General features: G+C 40.4%; 2 protein-coding genes across 2 annotated transcripts in view; one reads left to right on the forward strand and one right to left on the reverse strand.

The window, feature by feature from the left end:
* The first annotated feature begins 230 nt into the window (after positions 1–230).
* ENOSF1 (enolase superfamily member 1) lies at positions 231–15,091 on the forward strand. Its single transcript, XM_027638904.1, has 6 exons — positions 231–446; positions 5,046–5,113; positions 5,338–5,381; positions 5,834–5,916; positions 9,098–9,289; positions 14,686–15,091. The coding sequence occupies exons 1-6, from the start codon at positions 231–233 to the stop codon at positions 14,914–14,916; spliced, it is 834 nt and encodes a 277-aa protein (XP_027494705.1). The 3' UTR covers positions 14,917–15,091.
* A 2,502-nt stretch (positions 15,092–17,593) lies between these two features.
* TYMS (thymidylate synthetase) overlaps positions 17,594–25,845 on the reverse strand; it is a 9,580-nt gene continuing 1,328 nt past the window's right edge. Inside the window, exons 2-7 of the mRNA XM_027638967.1 lie at positions 25,334–25,407; positions 23,957–24,131; positions 21,681–21,782; positions 20,503–20,678; positions 19,007–19,078; positions 17,594–18,116 (exon numbers count right to left, since the gene is read on the reverse strand). Coding sequence (XP_027494768.1) covers positions 17,979–18,116; positions 19,007–19,078; positions 20,503–20,678; positions 21,681–21,782; positions 23,957–24,131; positions 25,334–25,407 — 737 coding nt within the window. The 3' untranslated portion in view covers positions 17,594–17,978. The remainder of the gene's footprint in view (positions 18,117–19,006; positions 19,079–20,502; positions 20,679–21,680; positions 21,783–23,956; positions 24,132–25,333; positions 25,408–25,845) is intronic.

Consider the following 25,845-nt stretch of genomic DNA (forward strand, 5'->3'; position numbering starts at 1 on the left):
GTGGGGATGGCTAGGCAGGTGGAAGAAGGCAAAGTGGCAACAAAGGAAAACCCATCTGGGCTTCCAAAATGTGGCAAGACATCGCCACCCAGGTAAAGAAGCTGATTGTGAGAGTCTGCCGTGTAGACGCACACGTGCCTAAGAGTTGAGCTAACAAGAACATCATAACAACGAACAGGCAGACCGAGCTGCCCAAATCAAGCTGTCATAGGTAGATCTAGACTGGCAGCATGAAGGAGAGCTGTTCCTACCTCAATGAGCCCACAGTGCCTCAGGTCATCAGAGCAGAGATGCCACCTACAGATGAGGGAGGGATGGATATAACTGTGGACATTATCTCCCAGGTTATCCACAATTGTGAGACATGCACTGCAATCAAGCAGGCTAAGAGGGTAAAGCCTCTATGGGTAAAGCCTACTACATTACACTGCCGCAGACCCGCCAAGGTAAGCGCTGTGTCCTGGGATGCTGTTCTACAAGTACTGCCAAGCACATGCAAGGGGTCACCCTCTGTTCTTGTTGCTCCCTTCTTGTACCAGATGTAACTTCCATACACCACTGTTTTGCAGCAGTGCTTTATAAGGGCTGCTAGTGCTGTTTCAGACAGTCATTGCCCTAGACCATAGAATGAGCAATTCCTTCTTTGCTATTCAAGTCTAGTGTTTCACTGACACTGTGAATATGTCAAAACCCTCTAAGCACTCAGCTTAGAACACCCACAAAACCTGTGACTTAATGATATCATGCCTTTTCCTCCTTCAATCTACCTTCACAATTGTTTCTCACAGAAACATCTACTTTTTTTTTTAATCACTTAGCAATCTAACAAGCACATACTCGGTTATTTTAAGCTTCTTTAAGAATAAACCATTATCTTTAGTCAGCCTAAGTTTGGAGCCTGTGCATCACCTGGTTATTAGTTACAAGATGCTGAACACCCTTTCTGTCGTCATGAGTGAAACATGCTTAGTACAACCTGCCTAGATACATAAATGACCTCAGCTGTAGTACATGATTCATCACACCTAAGGAAAGTGAGATGGGATGTTCCTCTTACAGTGCAGGTGGGAACAGTAGAGGAACTGAGACACAGGCAAGTGAAGTGTCTTAGCTAGAATCATGCAAAAGAGTTCTTACAAAACTGAGTTTCAGACACTGGTTTCTCGTATTTCAAGCAAATACCCTGAGCATGGATGATCTTGTAGAATTGGAATCACCATCTCATCACTGTCAAGACGTTCTTTATTCCACGCTGCTGAAGAAAATGATGGTTAACACAAGTCTTATGCTGTGTCTGTCCTTTTTCTGATGCTCTTGAGTTTGCTAAACAGGATTTGCATGTGGTTTATCCTAACAAAAACCTTTGCTGGGAATATATGTTGACATTGAGTGGAACTGGAAAAGAAACAGAATTCACCTTCAGCCCTGGGTCTTGGGGACTTGAAACAGCTGGAGCACAACTGCCTTTATCTCACTGCCAGAAACAGAATGCCTTATGAGGAAATGAGAAGTTGAACGTGACTGCAAGTACCAAAACAACTTGGGGAGATGCAGCAGTTGCTTGAAAGGGATGGTATATAAAGGCTCTCTTATTTAGAGAAATGCTGTTTTCCTCAGAGGACAGTGGGATTTGATGGCCTCTGTTTCTTTAGCAGCGTTTTAGACTAGGGTGGCTGTTTTCTTCCTCTGTGGAGTGGGAGGTGATACAAAGCAATTTTCATCTTGAAAGCCCCTTGCGATTATTAAGTTTTTTGAGGAAGGAATCAGCATCTGGAAACATGGCCACGCAACTAAACTGACAGTGGAAACCCAGATCTGGGTGCAAAGTGAATGGTTCCATGTAAATTCAAATTCACAGGCTGTTGGAAATGGTTACTTCTTGAAGTAGCAGCTGAGGAAAGAGCCTGCAGTCCTTCTGTTACAGGCATTTACATGTAATGAGGCAGTAAATTTGGCGATATGGCAGTTGTATGTGCTCTCAAGGCTTTTTATTCATGTGGTCAATAGACACACAGAAGAAATTGTCAACAACTTTGGAGGCTTCTACAGAGAGCTTACCTGCCCCAGGTAACTCTGCTGGGTAAGACACACTGGGGGCACTGTTGTGAAAAGGATAGTAACAAATGTAAGTTGTTCATTTTCTGAGAGCTCTGGGTGAGTATTTGATGCAAGTCATACATTTCAACATCTTCTTCTTTTGTAGTTTTTAACCAATATGAATTGCTCCTTTTTTTCCAGTATCAGTGACTTTTCCCCTTGTCGAGTTATCAACAGTGCTGTTTTTTAAACTGTGGCAAACAAAATATCATTTAACAGAAACTGAGACATCGCTGAGTATCAAACACTGAGGATGACACTGGGGGAATCTACATTTTTTTGCTCAACAGACTGGATCATGAAACAGCACTGTGCACTTGACTATAGCTTCTGTCCTGAAGGCTCTGTGGGTTAAGTGGGATCTCAGCATAAGAATGTTCATTAACTCAGATTCTCTGCTCCTGATTATCTTCATTTGCACATGTGTCTTGATTTTGCAGTAATTAATACATATGTTTGGCTTTAAAATATCAAAGAAAGTACAGGCATCGCCAAGTTCTTGGAGACTCTGCACATGCTTAATTACTGCAAGGTGGAAAATTGTAGCCACTGCACAGTGCTTAGTGGTGGAATTGGTCAGAACATTTCAGAGTAATTTTGTGGAACTCTGGCATTTCTGAAAGAAAATATTTTTGCCTAGTCCTGCTTATCAGATGTTTCTCCACATCATCTTCTTGATTTCATCTTTCTTACATGGATATTTTAATCTCAGATTTTAGCCTTTTAGCCACTTCCCTACTGAATATGCTGTTGATCTGGGAGCCAAACCTTGTATACTTAGTATGTTACTGTTCATTAAAAATAGCCTATTTAGGCAGTGATGTGAGGAGCCATAAAGACAGCCTGGCTAGGAAAGAAAATTACTGAACAAAAGATATTGTCTACTCAAAAAAACTGACAGAGAAAGGGCTGCCAGCCTGGAAATGTGAGCCTGGGGACTAGCCCTGTGAACTATTGAAAAACATCCCTGAGAAGTGCAGCTGGTCTCTTTGAAGTGCAGCCGAGGTACCTAGAAACCAGAAACGTCCACAGATACCACCGATAAACACCAAACAAGGAGATTGTAATGTCAGTTTGTCCTCTGAAGGTGGAAAACAGTCTGAAAAAATAAACTTGCTCTGAAGGAACAGAAAACACCAGCCCCAATTGGCTGGTACAGGTGAAAAATGTAAATTTATTAAATGTAGATTAATGTTTATTTAAATGTAATTAAATGTAAACAGGATCTATTGGCTGCCCCATGTCCTACTCCTTCTTATGAGTCTGTGATATAAAAAGGACCTAATGTTTATCCAAAAATGAGCTGCTGTCTGAGAACTTCTTGGCTGAATCCCACACAAACTTTCTAAAAGCTCTTGAACTCTCCCCAGGGACACCTGGCTATAAAAGGATTCTGTGATGTGGATCATTTTGGAAATGGGACTCTGTCAGCTGTCTTATAGGCTTGGCCCATCCTCACCTCTTTTGGGGTGGGTTCATTCTGCTCTGGCATCAAGTTGTTCCCCCCTTTTTGGATCCTTTGGCTCCTTCTGACGTCTGCCTAATTCACCTCAATATCAATAGCATTAATATTCATATAAGTACTCATAAATATATCTGCTGTTATATCATTGATAAGTTTGCTTCATTCATGATAAGCTGTAGCAATCTGAAATAGTATGTAGATACTTGGTTGCTGCTGTCATTGGTTGTACTATAGTACTGACCGATGCTATTATTGATTGATACCATACTACTGCTTGATACCATACTACTGCTTGATACCATTGATCGCTGATAGTAATTTGTAATAGCTCCATATATATTCATTCATATTCATTTTATTAATCATAGACATGTTTCCTAATGGCAATTTTTGTGATATTTGTGGTAATCTGTAATAAAGTAGAGAAATTTAGAGGACAAAGCTTTTATGTCCTTGTGTATTACAGAATCCTACAAACCCACAATTATTATCTTTCCACACCTGAAGCCAGTTAACCTTTTAAGTGGTGACAGCAGAAACTGGCCTTTTGCTCTGTGATTTAAAACTCTTGGTATGGTGGAGTCCAAGTCCAGACATTTTAGATAGAAACTGTTTCCCTGGCGGTGAGTGTTGCTTTCTGGTCAGAGATGTCCTTCCCTCCCAACACACCCTTTTCACGTGTCTGCCCTCATGCAGAGGTGCAAACTAGTCCCTCTTCTGGTGAAACTGTACAGCTTGTCTTGTCTGTCTCTAGCACCATAGCTGGCAGTGGGAACTGATGTCTACAGCTATAGGAAGCTGTATACTTAAAGACTGTGCTTTAATCCGTAGGTCTTTGTTTATGATTTGGCCAAGAAGCTGCTTTTCCTTAACTCTGGATAACTGGGAATTTGTTTTAGTTTTTTTAATTGTTTGGGGATTTTTTTGCAAAAATAATGCCTTACTAAAAACTCAATAATTGAATTGTCTGTGTTACTATTGGCTGCTAGCAAATGCTTGGGCTTCTTGTGTTGATATGTTTGCTGAAGTGATCAGTCATTTGGGGGGAATTCTGTTCAGTATTAAGATCTAAAAGAGCCTGTTCTAAAATAACTTAGCTTTTCCTTTCCTGAGAGCAGGAGGCATGAGATCAGGGGTGCTTCTCTGTTCTAACTTGACAGCTGAAAAGTGTGACTTGGCTTTCCTGTTTAATCTTTTACTCCTGCTTGGATAGAGTTTAAAAGAAAGCTGAAAAGTGTTTATTATCAACTACTCACAGCCATGAAATTAGGCAAACACATTTGGCAGTGCAACACAAGCTCATGAGGGAGGAGGCTGTGAAGATTTAGAATATCTGCTGTCTCAACTCTCTGCTTGCTTCAGAAAAACAGGGAAAAGATTGACAGCCATTCCTCAACTGACTAGCATTACTTAACTTTTTTTTTCATCATGCTGGTTTATTATGCTATGGGGTTTTTTATTTTGTATGTCATCCTTGAAGCAGGATGCCAAGCAATTGCAATTCTGCATGAATTTCAGATATATTACTGTTTTGCTAACAGAAGAAGAAGCTTATGATAAGTCACCTTTCCTTTAAAGCCGGAATTTGGTACCCTCCATTTTCCTAATCCTTGAGCTGTGTCATCAGTTTTGATGGGAGTAACTCACTAAGGAACACATCACCAGCCTTTGAGACTAAGACAGGCTGGAGGGACAACTGTAGAGATGAAATCTGGAGTGTGGGGAGAAGTAATTTGATATGGTTCAGTATGACTTGATATTTATTCTTCTTCCCTTACAGAAATAGTTCAAAATGGCCTGCGTGGGAAAAAAGAAATGAGTGAGCTTAAATACGTCTGTACCTGATGAAAAGCATTACTTTGCATCTCCCAGGGAAGAGGACTGTGGGAGATGAGGCGTGTTTGCTAGCATCTTCTTGTGTGTCCCAGGAGTGCAACGTCAAACATTCAGTTTTGCTACACTGGTGATTTTTTGCCATGTAACTCTTAACACTGGATTAGTAAGGAGTTCGTGCTGTTCTCTGCTTCTTCCAAGGATTTATCTGGTTTGGAGTTTTCTTGCAATGAAATAGCTAGCAAGAAGAGGGAAGGGCTTATTTGGCAAAGTTGATCTATTTGACTAAATTGATGGCTTTCGAGGGAAAAAAAAGAAGTCAAAACACTTCCTATCCTTCAGTTTTCCCAAAGAACATTATTTGGTGCTCTATTTAACAAAATAATATGCTGTTGACTAAAACACAGCCTGACTTGTAACCGTACTCATTTGCTTCAGAACAGCAAATAGTGAAGTATGGATATCTGTCTTACACAAGGTCCTGTTCCTGGCTGGGCTATTCAGACCAGCAGTTAAAACCGGTTTGAATGTTCAATCCTGTAATGGTAAGATTTTAAATGGTATGTGGAGTGGGGAATGCTAACAGATGATGATGAATTCTCACTGCTTGTCCTAAACACTTAGAAGTTTAGCTGGGCTGACTGAAAATGTAACATAGCAGATCCATTTGGGGAAGTAAAAAAGTGGGCTCAATACCGTTCCAGTAGTTTTTCCAGTAAGGCAGACTGTTACAGTCTGGTTTATGATTGAGGATATACCCAAGGAAGTAAGGTGAAAAGGAAGTCTCTTTATTGGTATATTGTGTGTAACAGTGAGTTTGCATGGGTGCAGCTGTGTTAGCTTAAGCAAGGAGCTTATCCACATAGGGATTCTCAGGAGAGTGATATGAATTAACCAAAATCATTAAGAGAGTTAAAGAAACACATAAAATTTGTGCTTGGATATCATGGCTAGGCTTCGCAAACAAACGTTTGAGAAGGATTCTTTCCACGCTTGCTACAAGCACACTGATGGCCAAAAAGGCCAATGCGAGATAGCTGTGTCGAGAAACACGGTGTCTTAACCTGCAGTAACTCCATGGATGAGAAATGAGGGTATCTCCTTCAGAGGCGACATGAACCTCAAAATTTAAGAAATGCTGGTTTATTCTAGAACTTCTGGTTGCCTACAATTTGAGGGGTACTCTGAAACTGTCAGCTGTAGAGGACCCTTGGCTTCCCTTGTAAACAGCATCCTTATTTCCAGAGAATGTTTGTGCTTGACTTTCTGTGACAGCTTATTGGTGTCAGATTAAGTTAATATAGCTGAGATGTTTCTTTTGGAAAATATACACCTTGGTTTACCTACAGATAGTGTTGCCGGTTCAGGGGATGTTCATACCTAGATGAGAAAAATTTGTCATATGTTGTAGTTGGCTGGGTGAAGGGGTTTGGTTCAGCTAGATGTTATGGATACATCTGATCTCATTTTCTGATTTTTTTTTCCTAGCTACTTCTGAGGAAGAAATAAAAAGCTTATTCTAATTATTTGTAAATTAATATTATCTGAGATGCAGTGTGGTGGAGTTATTTAGAGGTATGTAATTAATTGACGTAACTTTGCTTGCAGTTATACACATAGGCCTTGAGGTTGCACAATATATTTAGTGTTGTTATTCTTCTGTGTTTTGTGCTTTGAACAGTTGAACTAGGCCTAGTCTAACTCTTTCAGGTCTATGATACAGGCACTGATGACTTTGCTTCTGTATCTCTCCCAGACACTCCTCCTTTCTCCTACTGCATAATGCTGCATTGCAGGAAAACAGTAATAGTGTGGCAATGCTGAGGGCTGATCACAAATGAGGATAAAAGTATAAACGTGTTTCCATTGATTTATGAAAAACCATTGCTGTTTTATTTTCAGAGTAGGATGAAGCTTATTCACAAGAGAGGAGAAGTAATAAGAAAGTTCTTTCTGTAAGGCAGTGATGTTAAAATTGTAAATTCTAGAATCTTTATGGATTCCAGTTTACTGCCGCATTAATCATTCAGAAGTGATCCACATCTTGTTCCAAGTATGCATATGTGTTCAAAGTAAAGGTGGGTGCATATCTACAGGATGATATTTACAGATGCAGATTTATATGAGAAATGACTGACCCAAATGAAATAACTGTGGATATCACTTTTTGCTACTATACTATGTTATTTTCTATTTAAAGCCATTAGATGAAATATAAGCTTTTATTGACAAATATTTTTTCTTCCTTCTTCAAATCCTGAATAATGATGGCAACAAATGTTGATATAATTCAACAAAGAGCAGTATTGGATATGACCAAAGTAGATGTATTAGTAAGAATTATATCAGGTATTTCTCTGCCAAAAATTTGAGTGTGCAGGGGAACCCCACTACCACGATTGTCTGGTAGAAGATTTTAATTGCCTTTCATATCCAAGGAGGCTTCCAGAGCTTATTAGTATTTTTCACCAATATTTGGTCAAAAATAAATTGGAAAATATGTTATTCAAACTAAAATATTTGGATGAAAAGGAATAATTAGATGGAAGCCACATGTTTTTATTTGGAACTATTACTTTGTTGACTACTATGGCCGGATTCTTTGCCTCATGTGTTCACTGACCTGCCACAGCTGCTGCGCTGACCCACTGCAGCGCAGCAAGAATCTTTCATGGGGTGTGAAATGCCATGGAATGCAGAACCAAGAACTCTGTGAATACAGAATGGCAAGGACCTGCAGAGGAACTATCGTGTAATTTTCATATGTTTTATTTTTTTATAGGAAGAAAACTTCTCCCTTGTGTGGGAGAGAAATGCTGCTTCAGAAACTCATCTTATTTAAGGTACTTCATTTTTTTGTCAAGAAGCTTTTCTGCTGAAAATTTCAGGCAGCCATGACCATGTTTTAGGGTGCTTTACTCAAGTATATGCTGACAAGATATACTCATTCCCACAGAATGATGTGCTGTACTGTTGCAGTCCGAAATTTGGATACCAACAGAAAAGGAACTGCTAGGATTAAACAGGAAACCTTGGGCCACAGAGGCTGGGAAAAAAAACACCATCTAAAAGACCAGAAAAGATCCATTGTCTTGATCAACCCCAGCAGGTTATAGAGAGACTTTGCATGATGCTATCAGATATCCCATTGTTTTCTCCCTCCCTGTGTAAATCCTTCTTTCTGGTAAAGCTGATCACTCTTCCCCAATGTAATCCTGCTTACTGGAAATATCAACCCTTTTCTCCCAAAATGTAAATACTGTATCCAAGAAATATAAAATCATTTTTCCCCTCATGTCACCCCTGTTACTGGAAATGCTAATAGATTGTGGAAACCTCTGTTTGGAATAACCCTGCCTCCTCATTAGCATGTAAGCCCCCAAGACCCTTAAATAGCACTCGCGTGCTCAATACATCACTCCAGTTTTTACCCCCATATCTTGGATCATGATAGCTTTATTAGACCATTACACTGTACTTCCTACAGGTCCTGATCTGATTGGTTCAAACTGAGTCTGGATATTGATATAGTCATTGCAACTCTGCACAAGTGTGGCCAAAAGCACAGTGCAGACAGAATGGCAATTCCAACTTTTCACTTGCTTTCTATTTCCTGAGTTTCTACCACTTCATATAAATTTTGTAGAAAAAAAGTCAGTAGAATCCTTCACTATATTTGATTCTTATTTTCCTTATCCCCAGATGCTGAATGCAAAGCAAAAATGGGAAGTAAAGGAAGCAATAGAGTGGGTCACTAAACCAGCTGAGTGTGAACCCTCATGGACTAAGAAGCCAACTTTTCCAGATGAGGATATGCATTTCCAAATGGGATATGCAACCATTTCAAAGCTTGAAAATTTAATATTTTATTTCAATAATACTGCAGTGACTCCAGTCAGTACTGTAGTGTAATGTTGATATTGTTCCTTTACATATTCAGAGTTCAGATTGAACTAGTGTTCAGAATAGCATTAAATGTATTTGCTATATGATCTTGATACATATTCTCCACCTGTATTCCCTTAAGTTTAAAAAAATAGTTTCTTTCTTAAAACAATACTTAAATATATTGCAATGCCTACATGAGGAAGGCAGCTGACATTTAGTGCCAAAAGGAAATGGACTTTTTTAAATGTGTGGTTTCCGGTGAAATTGGAAATTTGGTTCAGAATTTGTGCTCCAAACACACTATACATAGCAGCACTGTTATAACCCCAGATGTACAGTGTATGAATTGCTTTATTGCACTGAACACCCTGTTATATAATTCTTTACATTGCTTTTAGAGCAGAGAAAGCAGAAAAAAATCAATAAAATGTTTTATCACGTATGTTACATTTTCTATAAAATAAGTAGAAAACAGTATGCTGCATCAACTGTTATTCCATCTTTTGTGCTACCGAGTAGCTCCACTGGGAATTAAAAAAAAAAAAACCAGAAGCAAGTCTTGAATGTTTATTTCCTTGTAGGCCTTAGCACTTCTAGGAACTGGTGCAGCAATGACAAAACATGTAAGTGTATGTATAAGTGCTTTGGGCTTTTTCCTAATTACTATTTGTTTAATGCATCTACTGCATGGCCTTTGGAGCAGGTGCCAGAACTCCTTTACATTCCTCAAATGAGTTGAAAATCACTTGATCTCTACTTCAGTTATTTCCTACCAATGTTGCCTCACTCCACCTTATCTACCTGGTTCATTCTTCTCACAGGCAGTTTCTGTGAACAACCTGGAAATATCTGATCTTTTAAATTATTATTATGAAAGTAATTGCTGAAATTTCATATTCTTACCTCAGTGAGAAATTCAAAAGAATGCATCTGTGATTGTGATTGCCCATATGAAAGGCAGAAAAGCAAAGTACAAAGGATAAGTCCATGCTGCTTGCTCTGTGAAGGACACTGAAGCTCCATGAGATAGCTTAGATAACATCTGTGCAGGCTGGTGTAGGCTCAACAGTGTGGTCTGTGGAGAACTGCAGGGTTGCTGAAGCTGATATCCCCTGTAGCCCAAGGATAATTATCCAGCTCCCATTTTCATTTTGCTCTGTGGGCTTGGTGCTCCAGTGAGAGTTTTGCTTAGCACAGTAGTGCATATGTAGAAATGACTTTGCAGTGGCTATATGAAGGACTACATTTTAGAGTGGAGAGGTTTCAGGCTCCTCTTCTTGTATTAGCTCTATTTGTGCTGTCCCAACTCAAGTGTAAATATCAAAATCCCAGAGAACAATGCTATTAGCAAACTGCAAGTCACCCATCTCTCAGTGGCACCAGGGGCACTGTCAGGGGTGCAGGGAGGGCTGGGGAGCCACGAGCCCACAGCACAGCTGCCAGGGCAGGTCTGAGAGCAACAGCCACAGTCAACTGCGAAGGTTACCAGAGGAGGCCATTGTGAGAAGACCACTCTGAGGAAAGGGACTAGGGCCATACACAGCCCAGCGACTGCCAGCCTGTCCATGGGGATGAAGTCAGACCCAGGGCAAGCTGGACAGTCAGTCTGTGCTTCAGGGTCCAGATAGTGAGGTCCATGGCTTGGCGCAGGTACGATATGATAGAAGATGCTCGCACCTGGGGGTAGCTCAGGCAGGGACTGGGGGCCATGTCCTGAGCTGAGATGGGTCTGAGGGGAGGTGTGATGGGGGAAGGCTGCCAGTGAGGCTGGACAGGGCCAGCAGGGCCAATCCTGCCCTCAGTGCCCTGGCAGGAGCTGCTCCCCAGAGGGATGTGTCCTCCCACCCAACAGACAACTGGGCTCTGATGAGACTTGCTGAAGAGTGATTTAATTGCTGTGGGATGTAGGGGGCATTTCAGGGGTCACAGAGCCAGGGCAGGGAGACAGAAATGGGAAAGGGGCACGGTAGGGATTGCTGGAGCCAGGTGGGGGGCTCAGGCAGACCCTGAGTACCCCCAGAGGCCTGAGAAGCTTGTGGGTGGGGGTCAAAGAGGGGATTCTCAGGTGGCCTCTGAAGAGTCTCGAAGTCCCCCCGTGAGGGGTTTAGGCGGCGGCCAGTGCTGTAGGAGGGTGTGCTGGTTTTGGCTAAGGTAGAGTTAATTTTCTTCCCAGTGGCTAGTATGGAGCTGTGTTTTGGATTTGTGCTGAACACAGTGTTGATAATATAGAGATGTTTTTGTTATTGCTGAGCAGGGCTTACACAGAGCCAAGGCCTTTTCTGCTTCTTGTACTGCCACTGTGGTGAGAAGGTTGGGGTTGCATGGGAGATTGAGAGGAGACAGCCAGGACAGGTGATCCAAACTGACCAAAGGGATATCGCACACCATATGACATCCTGCTCAGTATATAAAATGGGCAGAAGAAGGAGGAAGGGGGGGACATTTGGAGTGATGGTGTTTATCTTCCCAAGTAACTGTTAGGTGTGGTGGGGCCCTGCTCTCCTGGAGATGGCTGAACACCTGCTTGCCCATGGGAAGCAGTGAATTAATTCTTTGTTTTGTTTTCCTTGAGTATGTGGCTTTTGCCACATACTGTCTTTACCTCAAACCATGGGGCTTCTGGCTTTTACTCTTCCAGTTCTCTCCCCAGTCCTGCTGGCGGGCGAGTGAGTGATTGTCTGTGGTGGTGCTTCCTGTCTGGCCAGGATTAAATTACAGTGGAGGATCAGAGCCCAGAGCCAGGCAAGGTTTGTAGAGCAAGGTCTTGTGCAGCCATGGGCCTAGCTCTGCAGTGCTGGCTTAGGGCTTGAGGCAGCCTGAGATACTTGGCAGGCAGGATGCCACAGAGGCCAGCTGCTTCCAGGGGCGAGGAACTGCCATGGATCCCCATGGGGACAGCAGGGCAGAGGCCTCCCAGCCAGGCTCATCCCTCCATTCAGGAGCAGGGGCGACAGGGGACAGTGGGGTAGCCCCAGCCCCAAGCACTGGGCATCTCCCTGGGGATAAGGATGAGTATGGGTAGAGGCCAGGCAGTGAGGGGAACTATGGTCAGACATGGCCCAGTGTGTGTCCAGCCAGGCTGGGGTGTTGGTCCCTGGCCAGACACATCCACAGCTGTAGCAGAGCTGGAATCAGGTACACCCATGTGGTGGGTTGACCTTGGCTGGATGCCAGGTACCCACCCATCCACTCTATCACTCCCCTTCCCAGCCGGACAGGTGAGAGAGTAAGATGGAAAAAAATCGTGGGTACGGATAAGGCAGTTTATTGAAGCAGAAACCAGGCGAAAGCTGGCACGCAAAAGCAAAGTGAAAGATAACATGGTTTATTCTCTACTTCCCATGAGCAGCCATGGTCGGCCGCTCCCGAGAAGCAGGGCTTCAGCACTGTGATGGTTCCTCAGCAGGCAGCCATTGGAGACAATTAATGCCCACCTTCCTGCTCCTTGCCTCAGCTTTTACATCTGAGCTGATGTCATATGGTACAGAATATCCCTTTGGTCATTTTGGGTCAGCTGCCCTACTTGTGTTCCCTCCCAGGATCTTGCCCTCGATTGAGAAAGGAATTTTACTGTGCTGATGCTGTGCCTGCCCAGTTCAGCAGTAGCCAAAACACTGGTGTGTTATCTACCAACTCCCTTCTAGCTACCAATGCAAAGCACAGCACTGTGAGGGCTACTGTGGGGAAATGAACTCCAGCTCAGCCAGACCCAATACAACCTGCTATTCAAGCCTGGTAGAAGCTAAGGCTCGTGGACAGAGGGAGTGAGCCCCAGGTGAGACTGGTCATGGCGAGGTCTGTCAGTGCACTTAGTGCCCTGCCTGTCCTAAGGAGGAATTTGGTACATACGCAGCTATTTTAAAAGGTTGAAACCTGTTCTTTGCCCCAAGGAAACTCATTCTTGGTATTAGTACTTAAGTCACTGCCACCAGCTATAATTAAATACATTTTGCATGAAATATTTTTAATGAGTCCAAAGACCAGAATCAACCCTTGGATATATCATAAATAGCAAGGTGTCAGTAGACAGCCTGGTACCTTTTAGAATACCAGTCTCCAGCCTAAAGTAAATTGTTTTTTATTTGCATCCATCCTTTTTCTGAGTAGTGACACCAAATCTACAGAGCCAAACAATGTAAATTAACAAATTCTTGGTTCTCTGCAGCAATTGGAAACAACAGCGATGGCATTACCATAATTTCTCTGCCGGTTTCTCATGCCAAGCCCTGCTATCAACATTTTTAATTGTACTTCTCGCTCTCAGCTGTTGTCTACCAGTAGATAGGACACCTAATTTGCAGAGGGGGGTGTTTTATAATGAATGTCTATTAGGATGGGTTTGAATTACCCATCAGTATAGCCTTGCTTTACAAATTAAAGGCTGGTCCTGAATACTGGCTTTACTTGATGGTTCGTATAACCTTTCTCTTCTTTTCACCATAACATCCAAGAACCACATAAGCATTTAATGTATTTATATACAGAACTCTCCACTGAATAAATGGAATACAATTATCTGTACTAGAAACATGGGAAATTAATATGAGGCCTTAACTGCCTGAACAGCTTAGCCAAGTTCCAGACAGGAAATCTCTAGCACAGCTAGAAATTGAATCCTGACTCTCATCCAAGTGTGTCTCCTCTACAAGTTCATCTCTCATCTGGCTGGAGTAGTCTCCAGGAGGAATGATTTCCTACAGCAGAATCACTGCTATATTCACTTTATCTGTCTCAAAACGGGAATAGCTGCTCATTCACCAAGGCAAGAACATCCCAAAGCTGTGCAGTCCTGAGCATGCTGAATCCTATCCCCAGAGTACCCCAAGTTCCTGTCTGTGGACACAGTTAGGTGACCAAAGGGGTGTGTGTTGGCTCCTAAAGGAGCCCAAACATTAAAAAGATTTTGAGGCAATCTGTGAGGCAATTATCTGGCAGAGCTGCCAGATCACTTTGTGTGAGCATTACATAATCGTTTCACTACAAACTCAGGGTGCCTTTGTGGACGTTAAACCCATGTCCCTGGCCTAGAATGCAACAGCCATTTTGACTCGGCGCTTTCACTTCACTTTCACTTTTGCGATTCAACATCCAGTTAAGGGGTAGTAATTTCCAAACTCATTCCAGGACGACTACGCCCTTTGGCACACATTGATTTTTTTTTCACTGTACCTCACTTCATTGTGTCAGGTGTAGTGCTCCTAACATTACAAGTATAAGCTGATTTTTAATACTGGCAACATCCCTAAAGTTCACTTCAACCAAATTCTTATGTGATCTGTCATTTAAATGGAGTAATTAAAATAATTTGGATTTCCAGAGACACACACAGGAGGGACATCGTACAAATGTTTTTATATGAGTTGCCAGCAGCTCTTGGAATATGTTAATTTGGGAGACTTCAGGTCTTAACTTTTCATTTTTTTCCTTTACACTGCCACAACAGAGTGATATTTAAACAGCTTCTACAAGCCAAGGCCTTGAGTTATCTCCAAACTGACAGCTGCAGTCTGGGAAGAGTGAATGAAAACTTGTCTGTGCTGCTGATGGCCAAACGGTTCCAAAGTAAGGCTCTTCAAAATGCAGCAGCAATGAGAAAATCTTCCTCTCCCCACCCTTCAAGCCACTCTGATTAGTTTCTTCAGCTATCATGCCTGTGATTTATGAGCATAAGCTTGCATGCACTGCTGTAAAATTCTTTGTTTCATGTCATGCTGTGGGGCTGACCAAAGGGCTTTGGATGTCTTGGTATGGCACTGTCATGTCTAGTATGGACACACCTAAGTATTTAAAAGGCTTGAAAACAGGTTAGTTATACAAAAAAAATGCAGTAGCAACTGGTTACAGTGATTGTCCTTTGTTTTCTTAAAAAAATATATTGCTACATGATGGTCACAGCATAAATTTGTGTTGCTACCCCACAAGCCCACCTTTCTGTGGTCTACAAAGGGAAGGCAGAGGTGCAGGTTAGACTTCAAGCAGGTGAAAGTGAACCATTTGTGGTTTTGATAAAGGCACTTGAAACTTGGGCTGCATTCCATATTCAGACACCAGTCACTATGGTGGCAAACTCACCAAGCCAGGCTCATTAACAGACTGTTGATTTTGATGGTTGATCAGACAGATGTTTGTCTCAAAATTCAGAAGCTGTTCTTTCTTTTCTGACCTTTCATCTGTCATAATCAGATAACTAATATTCTTTGTGGTATCGCAGTAAGCCAATTTTGCAACATATCAAAACATGTCAGAAATAATATGGGTAAAGAAAGCTTGTCTAAGGCAGTAGAAAGTAGAAGTTGGTATTTGACCAAAGTGGTAAGAAATTTCATTGCTACCTCCAAGTTATTGAATTGCCCTTGGAAAGCGGAGAAATGATACAAAGATGCATCTGGAGGAGAAATTACAGAAGAGGGGAAACTCTTCAAGTCCAAATGGTGAGGCAGAATGAGGGTAGCAGTCAACGGGGCAAATGGCAAAGACTCAGAAATACTACAGATATGTAGAGCTGGTAAGGAACTGACTTCTAATTCCACCTGTAGAGCCCTAAGTCATCAGCAGGGGAGAGTGAGGAACTGGGAGCTTCTGGGACAGCTTATTCGTCAGGAAATAAGTCCAAGAACAACTCCTTCTCTCAGTAGGCCTACAGGTCCCTTTCACAGCTTCCCAAGATGATCTAGCAATGTCCCATGTTTTGTCTAAAATACTGCTCTGAATATGGCCTGCAGTCATACTAGTCATCTTCGCAGCAGTGAACAGTGTTCACATTCTGCAAATCAAAATTCCTCAAGTACCTCCTGTTTAAGCCTATATATTCAAATTCTTTGAATATTCATTTTTTTTGCATGAAATCACATAGAAGTCTCATACCTATAAATTTTAAAATGTATTATCACTTTTATTCACATTAAAGTGTGCTGTGTGAAGGCTGCTTTTTACATCTTTCTCATCTTTTGAGCACTGTAAACCTTCTTGGTCTTCAAGGTACAAGCTTCACTTCAATAACTGCTATTGGCAGTAAATTGTGCTGACAAAGGAAAACACTGAATTTGTAGTTAATTCTTATACTAAAAAGTAGTAGGTCTTCCAGAGCAATATATATTGGTCTGTTAGGGCATGCTATGTATGTCCATACACCTAACTCCTCTGTAATTTATGAAAGGAAATAAATTATTCCCATTCTGAATTCTTCTCTTGGCTAGGTATTCCTGTCCTGGATAACTTCACTGAGACTGCAAATTCCCAGTAGTCAAGCCCTGAGGCCAACATTTTATTTCACATCCTCACTTGCTAAAATGTCCTGCAGATTCCACCTTATCTGCAGTGTTACATAAAGTGGTTTCCAGCAAAAGAAACTTAACTTGCTAAGTGTAGGCAGAACTGTTAAGTGAATTTGCAACTTAAACTGGGTTTTTTGTACTTTAGAGGACTGTAAAAACACTCAAGAACCTTTAACTTACAAAAGTATGCACATGGTAAGAAGTGGCTGACAACCTACAGCTGGGATGTATCATTAATGTAGAAGACACCTGGACTATCTGAACTAGATGACTTTAAAATATAAGACTAGTAGAGCTGAGATAGAATTTATTAGGAGGAGCACATGACATAACTGAATGAATGTAATTAAAGCACACTGATTATCAAATTCTTAGAATTATCTGAAATCATACACTTTTCCAATATTTACAAGTTTACTGACTTTAAAATTTAATAAAAAAATTACTATGCATTTCTCCACGTGTTCAAATATGTATTGAATATTCTATGTCTGAATTATAATCATAGATCTATTCACAATTAAATTCCTGATGAGGAATTTTATAAGAACTGAAGTTAATGCAAAAGTTGCAAGGATAAGGAGAGATAAAAGCTGAATTCCCCTAAGATTAAATTAATAAACTCCATTCCTACAAATACTATAACCTCTAACTTTTAATGCTTCAGGTTGCAAAATTAGTCCACATTTTTGTGGGATCTGGTTTTAAATGATGACAGACAGCTGATTACTAATGCTATCTGGTTACTTCTGTTTAACTACAGCTCTGTTTGATTTATATCAAAATAATCATTCATGTAGGCTTGAGGAATAAAAAAAATTGCTGCTACAGAGATGTTACACAGACACTGCATTTCAGGCAAGGTTCTGTTAAGATCTTTTGTCTTCCTGATGGTTCATCCAGAAAGACCATGGGAAGTTCAAGTGTTTTTCCTTGCTAGATCTCACCCTCCAAGATCCTTTGCTTTTCAGCTCTTTTTTACTACTAAACATAAACAAACACAGCAAAATTAAATACGCATCATATGTTCCAGAGGTTTTTTTTAAAAAAGCTTTATTAGACATACACACTTTAGAACATATTTAACGAATTCTCCAACCCTGAAGGAATCCTCTTTATATCAAGCACATAAGCAAGTGTTCACAGTAACTGGATGGTAATAGAAGTGGCTACTGAAGCATGTAGAAAACTAGCTCACTGACAACTTAGAGATGAGTTAATGTCTGCACAGTACCTCAGGCATAATCATCTGTTCTGTACAACTACAGGTTAGTACTGAAGGCAGTTCTGGTCTGCTACTATCTATTTCTTTTTAATAATAAAGCAGGTATCTTTTGAAGTATATAAAAGCCCCATCATTTTAGAGAAACTAAGTATCTTAGGTACATTTCCACACAAATATTTAATGCTGGTTTATAGCATTAAACAGCCATTTCCATTTTAATAGGTGGATGAGGATTATAACCTTCAATCTGAAAGTCTTCTGCCTTAAAGTCACTGATGTCTTCAACCTTACGAAGAATTCTGAGTTTGGGGAAAGGTCTTGGCTCCCTCTGAAGCTGAAATAAAAGGAAGCTTACTGTATAAAGCTTAATACTTGAGAGATTTTGTGTTCTCAATGTCAATTCAGACTACACTATGTAGACTTTCCCTCCCCATCAAGAAGACTTATACTAACAAAAAAAAGGGAAGAAAATTTTAATATTGTTAGGTGGAATCTACTTTAGTATTTTCATAGGGACAGTAGCATAATTTTCAAGTGAATTCCTTGATCATCCAAATGCACTGCAAGCAATTCCAGTGGGTGAAGCGATTCTGGTGGTTACAGATCATATTCCTTCCAGAGGAAACTATATTGGAAACTCTGACCCAGATGTGCATCAAATGTGCTGCAGTTTCTCACAAGACCATTTGGGTCCAAACCATTAACTAGTTCTCTGAATGGTTTTGAACCATATGAATAGTGAGGACAGTCAACCCAAGCTAAGTCAAATCAAATAGAATTCTGATTTTCTCCTATTGCAACAAATTACTTACTGAAGAAAACACAGCCAAATAGTAATATTGATTAACTCTGTGAACCGGTAAGTTATCATCTTCTGCTATACTACAAAGACATTTTATTTTTTGTTTATCTGGATTAGGCAGAATGATTTTCTAAGGTTTTGGCATGATTTAGCCAAAAGTAGGAGTACCGATTCCGGATCTCCAACTTGGTTCTAAAGTAGTACACTAATGTGCATTTCAATCATGTTTGTATTGTATTTCTGTTTGCAACCTGAGTTGAATACTACATTTATTAGTGTATTACAATTATTAGGGGAGAAATCAGAAGAAAAGCCACACAAGTTAATATTTGCAAACGGATATTTATAATACCAAGATAATTCTGCATTGAACAAGCATTGTGGAAGATAAAACAATACAAGAATACAGAGTAAGTACTTACTTGAACTTTAAGAGATTCCACATGATTCAGATATATGTGAGCATCTCCTAAAGTGTGTATGAACTCTGCAGGCTGAAAAAATGAAGAATACACGTGGTTTTCAGTCAGGTTTCAAGAAAGCAAAACATTACAATGCTTACAGTATTGATTCATAGCACCTTACATCTAGTGTGGAACAGTGGAGCAGTTTTTGTACTGGATTGTATTGCCAAGACATCCTTGAAAACTTTGAAGGACACTAGCTTCCCTGACTACTGCATAATTAATGAAAAACATATTGAAATTTCCACTACCTTACAAAAAATTTATCTTTGAAATCCTGCTAGAATAATAGCTTTGGTATTGAATGGAGCACTACTGATCTGTTCACCAAGATAAAAACAGACAGGGCAGTGACATGCAGCTTTTACACTTCACTTTTTAAAAGTATGACTTGCCAAAGCTCGTTTCAGAGCAGCTGCCTTAGCCTCTTCTAAACATTGTACTTTGCAGCAGTGGAGGTGTCAGTCACAGTCTAAACCCCAAAGCACTTATCAAGCATCCAGATATGTTTGCAAGATTGCAAGTTCTGTGATTTCACAGCCCCTGAGCAACCTAATTTAACTCAGGTAAGTTTTATCAGCTATTTTACTGGCCTCTGACCAACGTAGATAAGCCCCTGGATATATTACATTGAAAACCACCAAAGCCATGAGACAAAATGGCTGAGACAACAGCTGCCTTATGGACTTTACCTTGGACTAATATGGACTAGTACCTTGGACTAATTTCTTTGTTTGCAATTGCTGTAAAGTCTGATTCTTCCCTATTTCCTTATTTTAAGTTCTCCTTCATGTTGCTGGTAGCAGGAGGATCAAGCACAAATGGCCTTACTAGTATAATTTTTACATGCCCTAAAGAAAAGGGGTTTTCACATGTACAAGATTGCTGAGCATTTTTAATTTCTCTGTCAAATTAAAAAATATATCTCTGAAGTCAGGGCAGGAGCTATTTGAGCACATACTACCACTCTACATAATCATCTACAGTAGGAAATCACAGAAATACCTAGCTGAAATTACAGCTGGAAGTTAGGTGGGCAGAATATCCAAATTAAAACCTTTACAGCAACTTCCGAGCTACTGTTCGCTTCCAATAAACACATCCTACAAAATCTAATCACTTGTATCTTACTATCCCATAAGGACAAGTGCTCTGTTCAGATTTCTAAGAAGCAGACTAATGAATAGGCCAGTTTTGACATGGTCATGACCTGGAGGACCTTCTGTCTGTTTAACCTTAATTTAAGAATTCTTACGTTTCTGATCCTAACTGCCCACATAAACCAGAGGCAATTCACATCAAATTCACAGGGCCCTTTTTTACACATATTTCAGCAAGATTTCTAACAGTATGTTCATTCCATTTTTTCTTGGACATCTTCATGACATGAAGAGTCCTGTCTTTCAGTCCTTCATTTCTCAGACAAGATTAAGTAAAATGATAAAATAACCTACCTTTAGCCCTGTGACATGGGCAATCATGTATGTGAGCAGTGAGTAGCTGGCAATATTGAAAGGCACTCCTAGTCCCATATCTCCAGACCTCTGATAGAGTTGGCAAGACAATTCACCATTTAGAACGTAGAACTGGCAAAGAGCATGGCATGGAGGCAAAGCCATCAGAGAAATATCTAGGAATTGCAGTACAGAAAAAAACAGTAGCAGCATTAGTGTGTTATGAATGTAAAAGATGCAAAACCTAAATAAGCATGTAATGGGATACAGTAGAGAGCCAACAGCATTGTCATTCTGTTGCTTGTTTCTCTTGTTTTAAGCACCTGCTGCCCAAGCAATTAAGTCTGGGTCATGACAAGCTGTCTCCTGGGCCACATGACCAGAAAGTCATAAACAGATATTCCACATAACAGATTTATGCCATAATGCTGCACAGCAGTTTACTGCTACTCACCTTGGTGAGACAGTTGATTTCCCTAAAGGAAGACATTAAGAGTAAAATTAAGCATGTACCCTAAAGCAACTTCCAACTGCTTCATCTTACTCCCTTCCCATTGCAATGTGCCTTTGCTGCTACTTGAGATATAAAAGCAATGATCAATTAAAAAGCATCAGAAAACAAAAGATCTTTTGAGTGTTTATCCACGCTTAAAAGCGTAGATAGCATAATTGCAGCTTGGCAGGAAAAACTTTAACCAGGTATCTTCTGATGTCTGAGAATGCTTAACCTTATAAATAATGGTAACAGCATGTTGCAGCCCTTTCATACACCAGTGGATTTTTTGGAGCACAGATCACCACTGGTGAAGTTAAACATTCTCTTGCACTAGCTCTTGTTTAGAAGTAGCCATACATGGATATCTAGACAACCTAGGCTCAAAGAGATGATTACAACACAAATAATACTTTTGTTCTCTAGTTTTAAGGGGTTTGTTAAGTTTAACATGGAAAGAAACACTCTGAAGAAATGGTTCAATATTTTTGAGGTCTGAGCATAAGACTTAGGTAGAAAGAGAATCAAACTTATAACCCCTGGTCATTTTTAACGTATTCCTGATAGTTTTTATAAAAAGTAAATAAGGACACCAAATAGGACTGTGGACACAGGAACAGAACATACTTTAGCATAAAGCAAGGTAATGTGCAACTGCATTCATTTAAACTCTGCTATTCAATACCTTTTGGATTCCAAGCACACATAATGATTCTTCTGTCATCTGGATTGGTTTTGATCGTTTCAATCACTTTTTGCAGCTGATCAATTCCTTGGTTGGAATAATCTGGAGAAAGATATCAAATAAGATCTAAACAAGACAGATTCGAGTCATGATATTTTTTTAACACCCAGCCCACATCCCACTGAAAAGTAATATTGAAATTACAACCTCTGAAAACTTTATTGCAGCTTTGAAAGTGGTATTAATTAGTTGGCACACTCTAAATATAGGCTATTCTTGGTGTTTCTTAGGGTGCTCTAAAGCTTGTGAAATTTTCATGATGGTATTTTGACATGTCCCCCCATCTCTTTTGTGTGCTTTGACTACCTTTAGCACCCACTGAAATAGGACCACTCTTATTTAGAACACTTTATTCCATTCTTAACAACTTGACATTTTTAAAGACCAACTAAGAAGTCTGCATAATCGCTAAATCCCAAGAAACAAAACTTGCAATACAAAAAAATAGTTGAACAAAGAATGGTATTTTATCTTTCATGATGACTTGTTACCTAAATAGGAAAATAGTTGTACTGGAATGGACAACATATTACCACCTTGTCATTCACAGTATTTAAACTAAATCGTTTATTGCACTTCTGGATTAAAATGCCTTTCTAGATGTTAAACTTGCAGGTTACAGTGCTCCTTCTTATTAAAAAAAAAAATAAAATTATGCCCAGACCAGTATTGAGGGATACCAGCACTCTTTACATACTCAAAAGCACAAAGTTTTTGACAGATGAATAAACACAACCATCTAGCACTCATAAGGTCATGTATGAAAACTAAATTTCTACAGCATTTAAAGCCAGAAGGGAACTTTAATCATGTATAGCACAGGATAATACATTTCACCCAATTCTGAGGCTGAATTTTAGGCTCAATTCCAGTTATATAAGAAATTTACTGATATTAACTGACCATCAGAATGGATTTCAGAATAAAAGAGTCATTAGTTGTTAATCATTGTTCTGATTCATTCCAGTGAATCAGCATGACCGGTAACTACTTTTTTCTAATAATTTATTGCAGCAACATCAAATTAGGCTACAGGGAGACCCAAGCTGGCAAGCAAGGTAGTAATACACGATCCCCATATGGGCCATTCACTTAAGAGTTGGACTCGATGATCCTTGTGGGTCCCTTCCAATTCAGAATATTGTGATCCTTCCGTGACACAATTAGTAGCTCAGGGAATTCTTCTGCCAGCAATACCGTGCCAGAAGCCTTGTCAAATGGTTATGTTAGTTCCTGAAGCTGATTACCTATCCATTAGTTATGTAACTTAAGGAAATCTATTAGTAATGAAACCCATGGGAATTTATCTTGTTCACTTTTTCCACCCTATGTTTTGACTCAGACCTACTAAGTTCAGGAATCCTGAAATTTTCCACTAAGTTTTCAGATGTGTCAGTTCACAATTTGCACCATTTGTGTTAGCATAAAACTAGTGGTCAACATGCCAATACCAAGTCTAATATCTGTAACTAATTTTGAGGCTGTATTGACAAAAAAACCCCACCAAGATAACTAACCCATGTTGGTAATCCGAGTTTAAAATCACACTAGATAGGGGCAGTCCTCAAAATGTTTTCTACATCTTCTCCTTCAGTGACTTAGAAAAGAGCCAGCAACACACTTCAGAGTAAGTTTAATGAACCCGTTCCACAGAAAATAATACCAACAAATATTGCATCACATCGTAACTTGCTACAGCTGTTCTGTCCACAGCATTATCAGCTATGGATACATCCTACTTCGTTCCAGATGCAGAATAGAAAAATCTTTCTCTTCCCCTGTCTCCAATGAATGTAGTGCACTGCCAGTTCTTTCCAGAACAACAGTATCACAGAAATTGGGACCCCACATTGATACACAGAGATGGCAGCCTGTGTTCCACTGCTATCAAATGGAGCTATAGCTTGGGCTTCTGGACTGCAATAGGCACACATCCTTCCAGCTATCAGTGACCATATCTGGTCTAGATAAAAGAATAACAGTGTATTCCTTCTGATCCATCAGTTCTACAAATGTCAAACTACAATACACAAAGCTACATCTTTCAGGATAATTAGACTAAGTAAGAAAAAAAAAAAAGCTAAATTAACTCTCTCAAACACTATTTATTCTGGCTATCAGTTCACACTTAGTCCCTTAACAAAACTCAGAGGTTTGGAAGTGATGTATCACAGTTGTCTCACTAAGCGAACAAGACTGTATTTGTACGTGATTACCTGTGTGCATATCTTTGTATTCTGCTCCAAAGTGCCTCCACTGGAAACCATACACTGGTCCCAAATCCCCCTCCTCTCTGGTGCTGAAACCCTGCTTATCCAGGAACTCACGTGACCCATTAGCATCCCAAATCTTCACACCTTTTGCAGAGAGCTCTTTGGCATTTGTAGAACCCTACAAAACACAGACAGTAAAAATTCTGCCTCCTAATTTCAACACTGAGGACATTATCTGAAACAGCTGCATTAAGCTTTTCTAGTCTACAGTATTTCTCCACTTACAAAGGATGAACAGTCTAATTAATGTACTAGATGAGGTTCTTGCACATGGACAGAATAAAACTTGAGAGCAACATACTGGGATGAAGTTTGAGGAACAGCCATGCTACTGTTGTTTAACACAGGATTCTCCTAACTTTGTGAATGCACAAACAATACAGCCTCAAGGTCAACTGTGGTATGTCATTTCATAAGCACATTTGCAGAGAACAAGATGTTACTTTACAGATGGATGAAAACAGACTAACAAAGGCACTGTCTTTGCCAAGCCACCTATAATGAGCTTAAGGTATTAAAAATCCTTTTGTTTAAATGACAAAAATGTGAAAATGACCCAGAGAAATGGTGCTGAATCCTGTAACATGTCCAAGTCAGCACAGTCAAAAATTCAACACAGAAGTTATGCTGGTTTGGGGAGTGTCTAGTCTTTTACATTTGAAAAAAAACACCCAAAGCTTTTAAAAATTAATGTGTATTTGCTGCTATGTAGCAAATGGTTAGATAGACTTTCCCATACCTGCACAATATCACAACATATAAAGGAACACTTACAACGTAATGTATTATCTATAGTTGAATTTTATTATTCTACCTACAGCTATCAGCTCTATTAGATCTCATTTTTTTGCTAGTAAAAAGCCTAGTGTTTACATCGATCTCACTTGACCTGTGGTTCTGCACTGCTTGTTTCTGTTCAAATCAATAACAGCTATTTCAATATTAAAAAGCAGATCACTAAATTGCCTACTATCTATTTCATATTATTGTTTCTAATTCAAACACTAAGACACTGTATGAGGCTTTATAACTCTGGAGTATAGTCAAATCAGCAAAAGCCCTCACTATTTCAGACTATATCCCTTAAAAAGAAATAGAAGAAAAACTCTTCTGAGTGCACTGTTAGCAACAGTCTGCACTAAAAGGCTGAATGTCTTGAAGATAATGGCCTTCCATGTGTGGTCAAAATATTAGGTGGTTGCACTTCTCTCATAGGAAGAAAAGCACCTGTAGTTACCCCAAATCCCTTAATCCACACTAGTTCATTCCATTTATCCCACTCTCAGGCACAGCACGCACAGAGACATCCAAACACCGAACCTTGATGAACCACAGCAGCTCCTCCAGCACTCCCTTCCAGAACACCCTCTTCGTTGTTAGCAGTGGAAACTGATCTGGAAGAGAGTTTGAGAGTGTCAGAGGAGACAGCCATTCGCCAAAGGTGAACAGACTTAGGCTTTTCTCAACGCCACTATTTGATATTCAGAGGTTTGGATATGCAGCAAGGAGTTGGGAGAGGATGTGTAATTCTTGTACTCAGATCTCTCAGAGGGTGGGAGCGGGTCAGTCCCGGGGTACAAGATGCCGTGTGACACCTCCCAACACCCACCCCCGCGGGCCGGGGCCAGGGAGCAGGGGATGGGGATAGGGAGCAGGGGATAGGGAGCAGGGGATAGGGAGCAGGGGATAGGGAGCAGGGGATAGGGCCAGGGGCCAGGGAGCAGGGGATAGGGCCAGGGGCCAGGGAGCAGGGGATAGGGACAGGGGCCAGGGAGCAGGGGATAGGGACAGGGGGCCAGGGAGCAGGGGATACGGACAGGGGGCCAGGGAGC

This window comes from Corapipo altera, unplaced genomic scaffold, assembly GCF_003945725.1.
Source record: "Corapipo altera isolate COAL_440 unplaced genomic scaffold, ASM394572v1 49, whole genome shotgun sequence".
Lineage (NCBI taxonomy): Eukaryota > Metazoa > Chordata > Aves > Passeriformes > Pipridae > Corapipo > Corapipo altera.